This window comes from Alligator mississippiensis, chromosome 4 (assembly GCF_030867095.1).
Source record: "Alligator mississippiensis isolate rAllMis1 chromosome 4, rAllMis1, whole genome shotgun sequence".
NCBI classification, from domain to species: domain Eukaryota; kingdom Metazoa; phylum Chordata; order Crocodylia; family Alligatoridae; genus Alligator; species Alligator mississippiensis.
Window position 1 is genome coordinate 70481844 of NC_081827.1, and position 14667 is coordinate 70496510.

General features: G+C 44.8%; 1 protein-coding gene across 6 annotated transcripts in view; it reads left to right on the plus strand.

The window, feature by feature from the left end:
- Positions 1 to 14667, plus strand: part of CNOT2 (CCR4-NOT transcription complex subunit 2) — a 127664-nt gene that overhangs the window by 30682 nt on the left and 82315 nt on the right. Inside the window, exon 1 of one of the 6 annotated variants that reach the window (XM_059726082.1) lies at positions 12038 to 12059. The exons of the other annotated variants lie outside the window; for them this stretch is intronic. Coding sequence (XP_059582065.1) covers positions 12054 to 12059 — 6 coding nt within the window. The 5' untranslated portion in view covers positions 12038 to 12053. Of the gene's footprint in view, positions 1 to 12037; positions 12060 to 14667 lie in introns of those variants that run through there. 6 annotated transcript variants of the gene reach the window in all.

Consider the following 14667-nt stretch of genomic DNA (forward strand, 5'->3'; position numbering starts at 1 on the left):
GACAATATTTTCTTCCCTTCTTTGTATGCACTTGCATCTATTTGTTCTTTTTTTCCTGTTGCTTAATGCTGATAATATATATGACCATAAACTGCATCCAACCGGAGGGTTTGGTAGCCATGTGGTAGGGATAGTTGTGGTAGGGTAGCTCCTATAAAATACCACAATGTTGCAACCTCCAGAGTAAGGCAGGTATAGGGTGCTTCAAAACCCTGGTCTTCACTGCTTTGCGGTTACTCCTCGGTTGGACAAAGGCTAAGAGACATTACCCTGAAAGAAACACGTTCTTCCTGAGGTGTTAGGCAGTCGGCAGTAGTTCTTATTTGTTGCCCTCTGGCAGAAGCTACGTTTACACAAGGTAGCCATCAAAGCACTGAACGTCTAGACTGAATCTGGCTTTTGGATTCTGTCTCAGTGGTCAGGAGAGGGGATGGTAGGTCTTGGGCAGCTTCCACTCTTCCATATTCTTGCTTTGACACGAGTGCACATCAATGGTCTTGGTGTGATAGTCACAGGACTCTGTACAAATGGATTCATGAGGCACCTGATTAGCCAGCTTACGCATGCACTGTGATCCAGAGGATCAGTGGTTGCCTATTAATACTGATAAACACTTCAGTCTGGATAAGAGTGAACAATGTAATACGCTAACTTACCAAGATATGCATTAAAATAACAAAAGTTGACTGTTCACAATGTGAAGTCAAATAATCTGAACAGATAAATATTTAAGTACAGTTCTCCATGATTTAAATAGAACCTTTTCCTGTTTTATAGGTTTCTTTAAAATATGTGGTTTGTGCATTTGTAAGTTGCTAACAAATGGCCTGATCTGCAACTATCACACATACAATTCCTAATGAAATCCACATGACTTGTCTCAGTAAGGAGCATGTTTCATTGTGAAATTCATAGTAAAAGCATGTCTCCCTGTCCTAACATTAATGTAAATCTGAAATGGAACTGTTAATCTTGAACTGAGCATCTCTGGTTGGATCCCATTTCCTTCAATTCCACACACTTTTTTTCCACTCAAGCAGCAAAGGCAGTCTTTGGTCTTCTTTACTTGTGTAAATTTCAATAGCTGTAAATTAAATTGCTGAAATATATACAAGAGTACCATCCTGTGGTATTAACTAAATTAAAATGCTTGAGAAGCGAGATATCCGTTTCTGTCTAATCTGACTGGGTGACAGATTATAAAAACATGCATGCTGGTGCAAAGCTCTTTTGCTGACTCCACTAGGTGGTAATTACATAGTTTTAAAAGAAGCTATACACATAACAATATGTGTCTGAAAAGTGCTACAATTAGAACTGTCTGAAGAGTGCAAAGTTTTCCATATATTTAACTATTAAATTTTCCTTGCATGTGTTCTAGCTGTTTTTGGAATTTTGATAAATGGTGGAATATTTCTGGAGTTTAAATTTGTAGTTGGAATTTTGAGGAAATTTGGAGTTGGACCAGAAAATAGGTTGATAGAATTATGTTCAACTAGTGGGGTATTAGGAATGTGACAGGCATGGTCTGAACCTCACTAGGGCCCTTGGCAGAAGTTAAAGGTGCAGTTGGCATCTGAGTAATTTTATGCCCCATCCCAAACCATGCATCCTGCCATACCACATCACATGTACATGACAGGATGTGTGATGTTTGGGATGGAGCATAACATTTCCTCTGATTCCAATCATATGACCACTGGTGCTGGGGCTGTGCCCTGGTCAAGATGTGGCTTTGTCCCAAACTCAGGAGAGCCCAATTCCTGCACTCGCTTTCACAGAGCAGCCCTTGGTTTAAAAACCACACATTCAGCCCAGCTGGGCCACGCATAGTGTCTTACAGCTGGGGATACAGAGAAGTGGGATTGGCCCACCAAGGCTTTTAAATCGCTGCATTTTGAGTCCAGCTGCTCTTGATATTTTCAGATCAAGTTGATCCAGATGCTCAGCTGAGCGAGCATTGGATTGGCATGGGGCAGCCCTGGATCTGACTCATGCCATGTGCTGAAAGTAAGGCACCGTAGCAGCCAGCCATAAAGATGTTCCACAATATATGTGGAACACTTTCTGGGCCAGGTTTGCCCTGCTGTGGCATCATAATTTGGGGTATACATGTGTAGTATGTTACAATTTAGGTGAGATTAACATCTTAATCTCCCCATAATTATAACATGCCAGGGCACTAGGGAGTGTCAAAATGAAGCACAGTACACATGCTTCATTCGGAAACACACGTATATAGTTGCCTTACAGCTATGCTGTGCATGCAGCCCAGATGGAAAATTTATTGATGTACACCCAGTTCTACTAAAATAGCTACATCTGTTTCTGGATTTAGTGTACATGGAGCAAGCATGCACGTTTGGCTCTCCCCACCAAAATCCAGAGGCTGAGTCATTGTAGACATGTTGAACATGTCTGATGTGGCTAATCAAAAGTATGGTGCATAGTGATCACATGAAGCAGTACTTGGAGCAGTTTGCATGCCATCTGACCAGGGGTTAGCAGCCAAAGGCTTCTGCCCATTAAGAGATTAATTCTGACTTGAAATGGTCTCCTTGTTGGCCTCATGTGCTTCCATCTGTTCAGCAGAGGGTGTGAGGCTAATATGGCTTGCAAGTTATGCCTCCTTGGTGACTGGATTGCAAGTGGTAATCTGCCATTGGTAAAAGGTTGCCAGCCTCTGACCTAGATCTTCCAGCATCTTGGTCTTTAAAGATCATGGGTGCTTCCAGTTAACCTATTTAATGTCATGAATTCCAGGGATTGTGACCACAGATTTATAGCATGGCAAGTGATGGAAGTAAAATATGCTTTTACTAAGTTGTTGACTAGTACTTTTTTTCAGTAAAAGAAAAACTAAATCCCCTAACATTCTTGATTTGTACTTCCAAGTATTGTCATCCCAGCTTCATAAAAATGTAAGCTCAGTATCTACAAAATGCAAAAAGTACAGTAAAAGCTCTGTTATCCAGCATCCCCTGGGAATGAGGGTTGCTGGTTAACCGGCATAGCTGATCAATCAACTGTGCGCCAGGGACGGGGAGGGGGAGCACTGTGCAGGCTGCTTTGCCCTGGGCTGTGGACCGAAGAAGTGACAAAGAAAAACTCGGCTTGCGGTGGCAAAACTGGAAGTCCCCTGGCAGTGGTACTTCTGGTTTTGCTTTTGCCGTGTCCATCGAATGCCAGTTAGTAGAGTTTTCCAGCTAATAAAGTGCCGGTTAACACAGCTCTTGCTGTATATAGTTGCCTTACATACTTACCTCACAAGAAGTATATAGTTGCCTTAAATCCAAATAAGTGCCATTGACCTGCTTAGAAGACCACTAGACAGTCTAAAATGCAACAATGGTAAATTTGATGTCTGTACTTGAATAATGGTATAAACAAAAAAAAAAAATCTGCTTTTCTTTTTTAAATAAGGTAGTTATCCTTCCTTATGTGAGAGAAATCTGTATTTGAAGCATGAGTGAAGTTGCCCACACCAGGCACTACAGAGTAACTTTAAATCTTGGGCTGAATGTTAGCTTCTTAAGAGTTCAAATAGGGGTGGGAGAAATGAGACAGGTCAGAGATGGCAAATCCATCCACATTTTTTAAAGCAGCAGTTTTTAAAACTTGCATCCTAAAAGTATTAATAAACTGAACATCCTGCTACAAGCTTTGATTGGCAAAATTGGCATTAAATCTTGCTTTTTCTAAAATTGATTCTGCAAGAAGTGAGCCCAGGGCTACCAACTAAGAACTTAAGTTGAGGTATACAAGGTTTAAGTATTCCTTTCATTAGTATAAGAAGGTGAAGATGTTTTGAATGGGGAAAGAAGCAAAAAGGTGTCATAAGACCAAATCTGTGCTCATAAAACATGAGCTAGATAACTTGGTTTCGCAGATTTCATAAATTATGGGGGGCTGGAAGGGACCTTGCAAGATTAAGTCCAGCCCCCCTGCCATAAGCAAGAAGTCTGCTGGGGTCAAATGATCCCAGCAAGATGGGCATCCAAGTGCCTTTTGAATGAGTCTAGAGTAGGTGCTTGCAGTACTCTGGGTGGAGTTCACAGCTTTTGATGTGTGTGTTGTTTTTTTGTTTTTTGTCTTTAGGTTTATTTTACAAAAATGATATTGACTTTTTAAAAACAGATTGGTTCATAGATGTTAGGGTTGGAAGGGACCTCAATAGATCATTGAGTCCAACTCCCTGCATAGGCAGGAAAGAGTGCTGGATTCAGATGAACCCAACCAGATGCCTATCTAACCTCCTCTTGAAGACCCCCAGGGTAGGGGAGAGCACTACCTCCCTTGGGAGCCCATTCCAGATTTTGATAACTCTGAAGAAGTTCTTCCTAATGTCCAGTCTAAATCTGCTCTCTGCTAGCTTATGGCCATTATTTCTTGTGACCCCCAGGGGCGCCTTGGTGAGTAGAGCCTCACCAATTCCCTTCTGTGCCCCCATGATGAACTTATAGGCAGCCACAAGGTCGCCTCTCAACCTTCTCTTGTGGAGGCTGAAGAGGTCCAGGTGCCCCAGTCTCTCCTCATAGGGCTTGGCCTGCAAGCCCTTAACCATATGAGTGGCCCTTCTCTGGACCCTCTCCAGGTTATCCACATCCCTCTTGAAGTGTGGCGCCCAAAACTGGATGCAGTATTCCAACTATGGTCTGACCAGTACCTGATAGAGGGGAAGTATCACCTCCTTGGTTCTGTTTGTCATGCATCTGCTGATGCATGATAAAGTGCAGTTAGCTTTGCTGATGACTTCGTCACACTGACGACTCATGTTCATCTTGGAGTCCACTAGGACTCCAAGATTCCTTTCCGCTTCTGTGCTACCGAGCAGGTCATTTCCTAGGCAGTAGGTATGCTGGACATTTTTCTTCCCTAGGTGCAGCACTTTGCATTTCTCCTTGTTGAATTGCATTCTATTGTTTTCTGCCCATTTGTCCAACCTGTCCAGGTCTGCCTGTAGTTGTTCCCTGCCCTCCGGTGTGTCCACTCTCCCCACAGTTTTGTATCATTCGCAGACTTGGACAAAGTACACTTCGCTCCCTTGTCCAAGTCCGTGATGAAGACATTGAAGAGTATCGGTCCAAGGACCGAGCCCTGGGGGACGCCACTGCACATGCCCTTCTAGGTCGATACCGACCCATCCACCACCACTCTCTGGGTACGACCCTCTAGCCAATTTGCCACCCACCGGACTGTGTAATCATCCAAGTCACAGCCTCTTAATTTGTTCACCAGTATGGGGTGGGATACCGTATCGAAGGCCTTCCTGAAGTCTAAGTAAATGATGTTTGCACCTACTCCTGTGTCCAGGTGTTTTGTAACCTGGTCATAAAAAGAGACTAGATTAGTCGGGCATGATCTACTTGCTACGAACCCATGCTGGTTTCCCCTCAGCATAATTTTTCCTGCTGGGCTCTCACATATATGAGCCTTAATAATCTTTTCAAAGACTTTGCCAAGGATGGAAGTGAGACTGCCTGGCCTATAGTTGCCTGGATCCTCCTTCCTCCCCTTCTTGAAAATAGGGACCACATTGGCCCTTTTCCAGTCCTCCGGGACCTGGCCCGTGTGCCACGAGTGCTCAGATATTCTTGTCACTGCACAGCCAGTGGCACCAGCCAGTGCCTTCAGTACCCTCAGATAGAGCTCATCCGGGCCTGCCAACTTAAATGCACCCAGTCCTTCCAAGTGACTCTGCAACATCTCAGGGTCAACGCTTGGTAGTCTGGCACCCTGCTGTTGCCTCTCTACAATCCCATTGTGAGACTTGTCTTGCCCCTCATTTAGGAACACGGAGGCAAAGAACTCATTGAGGAGTTCAGCCTTATTCCCCATGTCTGTCACCAATTGATTTTGCCTATTCAGTAGTGGGCCTTCCTTTTACTCCCTATATATCTGAAAAGCAATTTTTTGTTATCCTTAACTTGGGATGCCATCCTCAGTTCCATGGTAGCTTTGGCCTTTCTAACTGCCTCCCTACAACTGTGAGCTGAGGAGATATACTCCTCTTTAGTAATTTCTCCCTGTTTCCACTGCTTATATGCCCCCCTTTTTGCCCTTAGGCTGCTCTGGATTTCTCTGGTCAGCCAAGGAAGCCTCTTGGCCCTGCATCGGGATCGCTGTCTTCTGTGCCCAAAGGATCGCTTCCTTAAGGCACAGCCACCCTTTCTGGGCTCCTATCTCAGCAAATCTCTAACTCTGCAGTGCGTCATTGACTAAACGCCTGAGCTAGCTGAAGTCAGCCTTCCTAAAGTCTAGCACTTCCACCCTACTACTTACCTTTCCCACTATACGCCTTACGATGAATTCTATTATTTGGTGCTCACTGTCCCCCAGGTGACCACTGATCTGTAGGTCCCCTACCATATCATCTCCCGTTGCCAGTACCAGGTCCAGTAAGGCCTTCCCCCTAGTAGGACCATGTACCTCCTGCGTCAGGTGGAGGTCCTGTACACAGGATAGGAATGTGCATGAACGGTGGGAATTTGCTGTCTTTGTCTCCCAGCAGATGTCTGGGTAGTTTAGGTCCCCCATGACAACCACTTCCCTAGTCTTGCATTGTCTCCGAGAACTGCCTTGAGTTCCAAATCTAGTTCTTCCCCTTGGTGTGGGGGTCTGTAGCAGACCCCTACCACCAAATAATCCCTTTCCCCTTGACCTCCATGTATCCTAACCCACAATCCTTCTACTTTCTCCTCCTCCGATTCCATTTTGATAAGGGTTGATGTATAATGCTGCTTGACATAGAGCACAACCCCTCCCCCTCTCCTCCCCACTCTATCCTTTCTGTACAGCTTATAGCCCTCAATGTGTACTGCCCAGTTGTGGGTAGATTCCCACCAGGTTTATGTTAACCCTACTAAGTTGTAAGTGTTTTCTGCAAGCAGGAGTGCTAGTTAATCCTGCTTGCTCCCCGTGCTCCTAGCATTAATGTATAGGCACTTGAGCCCTGTGACTGGTGCCTTTGTTGCCCCCCGGCTCTGATGCCCAATGGGCCCCTTATTACTTACCTGCTTATTGCTTACCTGTGCTGTACTGCTGGACGTCCCATGGATTGCAGGTTCCTGATGTTCTCCTTCTGCCTCCTCGTCCCCCATCTGATCTAGTTTCAAGCCTGACATAGGAGATCAGCCAACCAGTAGGAGATCAGTTGGAACAAAGACTTTTACCTTTCGCCAAGAGGTGAAGTCCCTTGCCAGGAAGTGTGGGTTGTGGTCCAGGAAGCCAAATCCTGCACCAACTTCTGATTGTTACGCTCCAGGTTTATGAAGGGAAAGGAGAGTACTTGTCTAGAATAATTAGGGGGTACTTTGAGCAGGGGTGGGGCTGCATGCCAAAATCCAGGGTACATACTTTGGTATTATCATTTTTGCTCAAATATAAGATGACCCTGAATATAATCTGACCCCCCCCAATAATTAAAATGTATATGTTTTCCATGTATAGATTTTTGTTATTTGTCTATGTATGGAATTTAATTATTGTGGTGTTTTTGGTTTGTGTGTTTGTTTTTTTTTGTTTGTTTTTTTTTAATTCATCCCTCCCACTGCTGCACTGGGGAAGGCAGATGGTGTAAGGCGGTCAAGCAGCTTGCCCCCTACTTGTGCCCACCTTCCTGTCGCCTCTGCCCCTGCCTGCTGCCCTGACCCCAGTCTCGAGTCCTTCCTTTCCCCCAGCCTTTGCTCCCTCACCCCCCCGCCATCCTCTGCTCCTTGCTGGCAGGCCCCATCCTGGCTTTTACCTGGGGCACTGAGCATAGCTCCAGCTGGGCCCTGTAGGAGCTGTGCAAGCTGTGTGGCACTGCTACAGGGCTGGTCTGGGGCCAGGCTCAGTGCCCCAGGTTGCAACGTGCAGGGAGCCTGCTGTTGTGGAGCAAGGGTAATGTGGAGGAGGGGAAGGGGCAGGTAGGGGAGCAGAGGCTGCATGGAGGGGGGCACAGAGGGGAGGAAAGAAGGAAATGGAGGTAAGAAGAAGTAGAGTGGGTGCATGGGCAGGCAGCAGCTGCAGTTACAGCCCCCATCCTGGGTAGGGGCTGGAGGCTGAGCCACAACAGCTGCCTGCCCCCCCCTTGATTCTGAGATGAGGGTTTCTCCCCCCCCATATTAAATGTGGGGATCTAGTCTTAGAATTGGATAAATATGGTAATTCTTGCACTGCTGCTGCTTCTGCTTGCCCTTCTATTGCAGATTGGTCTGAATATGGTCTGTGTGGAGCCCCACAGTTGCCTGGAGTGGGGGTAGTGAACACCCTTGCTGTAGGGGAAAACAGGTACGGTCCTCTGGCTGTGTAGCCTGATGATTCAGATATATGATGTTAAACTGAGGAAAAGTTAGAGAAATTTAAGATGGCAAGGCAGGGCTATGCCTGAGGAAAAGTAAGGAATTTAAAATAGTAAGTGCAGGCCTATGAAATGAAGACCTATCACAAAACTGTCTATAATGCAGCCCGTGTGGTATGAAAATGCAGAAACCTCTCCCAAGATTACAGCGAGTACAGTATTAAGCTGCTGTTCCTGCTGTGGGTGGTTTTATTTTGTTTGGTCCAGTATGAGGCCAGATATTCAGTTCTGTTGCAGGGTAATATGGATTTCTGCAGCTTTTCTAATAGCTGGATAATATTAAACCTAAGTAAAAATTTCCTTAAATTGGACTTTTTTTTTTTTGTCCTTCTACATTTGAAAATTTAGCATGCTCTTAAAGTTCTTAATGCTGTCTCTCTTACCTTTTTATCGGGGTTCGGTGGGAGGGGAAGAAACATGCAACAAACTTGGAATCTTGAAGAAAGAAGTTTAGAAAGTGTCAAAAATACTTATTTTTTGGTCGCACTTTCAGTGAGATTTTTGTATATCCAATCTACATTTTAAGATCTGTGCCTTGCTTGGTTCAGCAAAGGTGTAAACTAACTAGACAGGCACTTAAGATCTGTGCCATTTCCCCCCCCCCCCCAGAAGAAGAAAAAACAAAAAAGTCCCTTTGCATAGTAGCTAGATCTTTAACATATTTAAGTGGAGAGCAGTTTCAGAATGCATCCACTTCTGCTTTTTGGATTACAGGCAGTCCTCTGTTTACGGCGTTTCGAGTTACAAAGTTTCGCACTTACAACGTTTCTAAATTGACATCCTGTTTTAACTTTATGACGTTAGTTTCAACTTCACAACGCTTGAGCCGATGTGACGCCACACCAGTGAACAAGTTTTGCTGCGTCGCTTATCTCCCTGGAGAACATTTGTCCAAACTTCCTTGGACACTTTCTTTAAGAAAACAGACAAGACTCCAGAAAAACCTGCAGCCAAGACTCCTGAGAAGACTCCGGCCAAGAACCCTTCAAAAATTCCAGCAAAGTCACCTTAAAGAAGTTCTTCCAAATCAATATGATTGCTATTTACAATATAAATACATTAATGTAGCTATATTACTCGTCTATAATTGATCGAGTACAAAATTCTGGGGTATTTTTGGTGAAAATAGGGTATCAGATCTTGGTTCGGGAACCAATCCCCCATTTATAACATCATTGTTTCTTAGGAGAAAATTGGTTCAGAGTTGCAACATTTCGACTTACAATTGGTTCCTGAAAACCGCATCTTGTTGTAAGTCCGAGGACTGCCTGTATGTGTGAAAATGTTAATTTAAATCTTAAAGTGGCTGGAGAGAGAGGACCTGAATGGCAAGGAAGTTTAGATTGCTTTTCCTTTTATTTTTTCTTACTCTGTAGGTTGGAGCTTCAGGACGCTTGTTTGTGATGTCCTAATACATCCTCATTGTCATCGTCTAGTATAATTTCCTAATGAACCCAAATCTAAAGTAATAGATGTTCCAGTTTGAGTTGCAGTCTCCTCCCTGTATATTCCTCAGGATTCTAGCAGCAGCCTTTAATGGAAAAACATCATAACTGTGTTACTTCTGTCGCTAGCTGAAGTGACTAGCCTAGAAGTTTCACGCACATACTGTTTCCAAATGTTCAAAACTGGTTTAAGATAAACTTGGATGAATGTAGTATCAGGCTTAACTGATTTAGGTCAAACTGGTTGATGGAACTTCTGTCTCGGATCCTGATTCAAGTTATGTCCTAGTCCCCCAGCATCCCAGGATGCATTAGAACCCCTTGCAAACCTCCCTTGCAAGGCAGGTGGGCTAGCCTCAGCTGTGCTGTCTCCTCTGGCTGAGCTGGGGATGGCCCCACTGAGGTCCTGCGCTGGCATCTTGCCTTCTGGGGAGGACCAGAGCTGGGTGGCAGGGGGGTCTTCCCATCCCTGCCTGGCTGGACCAGCTCCAAAGAAAGAAGGATTGTGTCCTGCCTCTCGGCACAAGCCTCCGAGGTTTCCCAGTACGTCTTGCCAGCTGCTGCTGTTGACTGGGCTCCAGTGGGATGTACCAGGCAGCCCAGGGCAGTAGCAACACATAGGGGATGTGCACCCCCACGATCCTCCTGAGTTTGGGAGGGGGGAAGGAAGGAAGTCCCCTGCAGCTGATCACACTGACCTGGGGCGGGGTCCATGGCCAATCTCACAAGTGGCGTTCCCTGGCGGTGGGGGGTGTGGGGGCAGGCAAGAGTGCTGGTGCCCCCCTTGAGAGCACTGGCCAGGGAGTGGGGGCTGTCTCAGAATTGCCAGTGGTGCACGCCGCTGCCACTTGTGAGATTTGGCCATGGGGCCCGCCCCCAGGTCAGTGTGATCAGCTGCAGGGGACTTCCTCCCTTCCCCCCTCCCCCCAACTCAGGAAGCACCAGTCGCCCATGGCCCAGGGGGCTTGTGTTGGGTATTAGGGTCCAATCCTTCCTTCTGTGGAGCACTCCCATCCCTGCTACCCGTTCCCTAGGTTGCCCAGCATGTTTTGCTGGCTGCCACTGATACCAGGCTCCAGCAGGATGTGCCGGGTGGACCAATGGACTTGTGCAAAGCAGCGGGGATGGGAGCACTCCATGAAGGGAATGGAATTTGTGCTCTTTGTTTAAAACAAAGAAATCGGAACAGATGGCTGCTTCGTAGCTGGTCTTCTAATACAGTGGTGTTCAACTTTTGGCCCACAGGCAGATCTGACTCATAAGGCCACATTGTCATTTTGTCTGCAGGATGGGGAAACATGGCAGCCTTAATTGCTGCTCCCCTGCTACTAAATTTCCAGATTGGGGGAGACCTTCAGGCCTGATGATGTGGATGTGCATATTAGATTGCACTGGCACATAGTGTGACTAACGCTCAGGGCCACTCAATGGCTGGATTCAGCATGCTGAGTTGCGCGCCACTCATCAGGACAGGCTGTGTCTGGTCAGGATAGGGCTTGGTGCAGTGGAAGTACACTCAGCCATTAAGGAGGAATGAGTCTTAGCTCCACTTTCTGACTTGGTTAAACATCAGTTAAAGGTTCCAAGAAAGTCTGAAGCTACTGGTCTGAGAGTGGATGGTGTGCATACCCTACGGACTTGTGTTCAGAGTCTATAATGGGAACAGGAAAGGAATCTTGGGCTTTAAGCATAATGAAAACGATCCCTGACCAACAAAACTGAATGTTCTCAAAGGTTAGCATGTAATGAAAGAAAAATAGATCATTTTGTATTAGACATGCCGTGATTTATTGAATAAAAATGATTAGGTATAATGGAAAAATTTAGATGTTCATGGAGGAAAAAAAAAATCCTTAATTTCTTATATTGTGTGGTTGAACATTTCTACCAAAAATACTTTTAGGATTGAAAGGGAGTCATTTCAATCCATACTAAATCTAAATTTGACTAAATAAATGCAACTGTTCTGATTTTGTAGTTTTAAGGTTTCAGATATTAAAGAGCAGTTGTACAGTACTAGCAAGCTTGCACCTTGGGGACAAACACTTCAAATGGTTTAGTTTTGTTCCGAGTGTTCTCGAGCATTCTTACGACTTAACATTTCTTTGTGTTGGGTTGACATACTCATTTGACTTTGAGCTATAATGTAATCATGTAGAGTTTTTAACTTGGGACCTTCAAATTTTTTTTTTTAGGTTTTTGCCTCCATGGAAGCATGACACCACAGGCCTGTTCCCTGGTCAAGATGAAAGACCTTTGGCTGTAGGATGCATGTAATCATGTGAAAATCCCCACATTTTGGGGGGGGGGGGGGGGATGGAATGAGCCTTCAGCTTTGCTGCAACATGAACAAAAGGTGTTATCTTTAATTGCTGAATGATACTGTCATTAGATGCCCACACAAATGCTCCAACTATCCACTGTTCTGCTAATGCAACTTGTCTCGCCACCTGATCTATTCTAATCAAACATCTAGAGCAGGGGTCAGCAACCCCCGGCACACATGCCAGAGCATGGCACACAAGACTGTTTTGTTTGCACACCACAGCTGGCTCAGGCTCTGGGTTTGCCCTGGCACTGGCTTCATGGTGGCAGTGGCTGCAAGTATGTGTGCCTTGGTGCATAGTGGGCAATAGGCTTAGGGCAGTACAACCCTTGCATCGTCCCAGCCATGCTCTCTGAGGTATGTGTGCCGCTGCTGCTGCCATGGAGCCAGTGCCAGGGCTCTGGACCCTGGCAGAGCTGTTTGCAGCCTGCCTGCTGCAGCTGCCCAGTGCCCAGGCTGGCTGTGGCAGGCAGCTAGGAGGCTGCAAACAGCTGCACTGGGGTCTGGAGCCCAGCTGGGCTCTGTGGGAGCAGTGGCAGTGTACACATCTCTGGACACATGGCAGGGAAGGGGCTGGGGTTGTGCTTCCCCAGGACCCTTCCCCACTATGTGCCCAAGGTGTGCGTGCAGCCGCTGCTGCCACAGAGCTGGTGGTAGGGCTCTGGGCCCTGGTGTGGCTGGTTGCAGCCCAGGCTCCGTGGCCAGCGGCAGCTGCTTGGGCACCACAGGGCACATGGTCAGGCCAGTGCAACCCCAGCTCCTCTCCTGCTGTTTGCCTGGAGGCACCAGCAACAAGGATTAGGCCCCTTGTGGCTCCCCTGCCATCTACCCCAGCATGCTAAGTTAGAGGAATGGGTCAAGCTTTGGGGTATTTTTGTGACTCCGGCCAAATGGTTGCCAACCCCTGATCTGGAGTATCAAGACTTCCCTGTTATTTAATCTTAGCATGGTAGTTATCGAACCTTTTCAGTCTTGAACAATTCCAACGTACTTTACAAAATAAGTACTTTTTTTCTAAACGTCTTAGGAGACCTATAGAATTTCTGCTGCAGAACACAATTTAACAAAAGTGTTTTTAGAAAGGGAAATAATAGCTAGTACAGTTCTGGTGCACAGTGTAATTAATTCTTTCTGTGGCTATCTCCCTGCACTCTATCCTTATGAAAAGGGCAATATGCTCTCATGTGTAAGACCTGACTTACGTTTTATCCATTTGCACAGTACCGTCATGCCACACTGAGTTGTATGGAAGTGCTTTTTATTAAGTCATCTCATCTTGTATTACCTAGTTTTGCTGTGTAATTCTTGACTGAGGGATAACCCTGATTCATTTCTAGGAGTCAAAGTGTGGTCCAAAACAGTACTTTGCCTTTCTTTTTTTGCTGCTCATATTTGGAGAAGGAGGGGTGGGAGATGGGAGAGTCTGTAGACTAGCTGAGAAGCATTTGATTTTAATTTTCTGAGTGCTGTGTTTCCTTTAGAGGTAATAGAGCCTGCATGGGAGTTTTCTGAAGAGTAGGGGGGAGAGGAGGAGATTTAATTGTCCCTCTGCAGGAGGTAAATGGCAGTCCAAAAATATTAATTATATTATGATTTCTACTCCTTTTTATTTCCATTGATGTGCTTTTTTCCCCCCTCATTTCCAAGGATATTTACTATTATTTGCCTTGAAAGCTGTGAATTGAATTTTCTTGATAACCTTTGACTTTTACATTGTAAAATGGTTTAATTTTCATGGCATGAATGAAATTATTTTTAAGAATAATAGGGTATTGTATGTAATGCTTTCATTTAATTTAATTCTTCTTTAAAAACTATTTGAAACTAAACATACTTTACATGAATTGTGACTTTTGAATTTCTGGAAAAATTAGAACTGTTTTACTTGCTGAGGTTCTCAATACATTTTTTACTAATAACTTGATTAATCTACTTCATTTACAGGAAGTGTTCATCAGTTAAAATTTGCTTACCTCAGCAGAGACAAAAAATTAATGGGCAAAAGTACAGTGTGTAGGTAGGTAGCTATTTTCATGGTGTGCTCAAAGTTCTTCTAGGAAGGACTTTATCCTGAGGTCATGGAGTAGCCATCAAAATTAAAGATTTTATGCTTTAAAAATACTTGGATGATGGATTCCATGAAGTGTTGAAGAAGGTGACTTTGAAGTATATTAAAGTATAATCAATGTTTTAAATGATGTACAGAAAGTTCTTCTGAGTGTTTAAGTGTGTTCGAGAGAGTGAGTTTATTGCATCTCTTTTTCTGTTTGCTCACTTTGTAAATATGTTCTTAAACAATTGTATACAAGGGAGCTTTTCCTAATGTTTTGTAATCTAGAAAATGAAATTCCTCAAACGCTTATAGAAGGACTAGGTTTATTTGCCTTACTGCATACAAATAAATATTTTTCTACTTTTAGTGTAGCTCAGTGCAACCTAGCAGTTACTTCTCTTAAAGATTTTTCCAGCTTCCCAAAACTCTCTAATAGTTCTAAATGTAAGAAAAATTACATTGAAGATGCCACCATGGTGTTTTTTGTTTGTTTTTGTTTTTT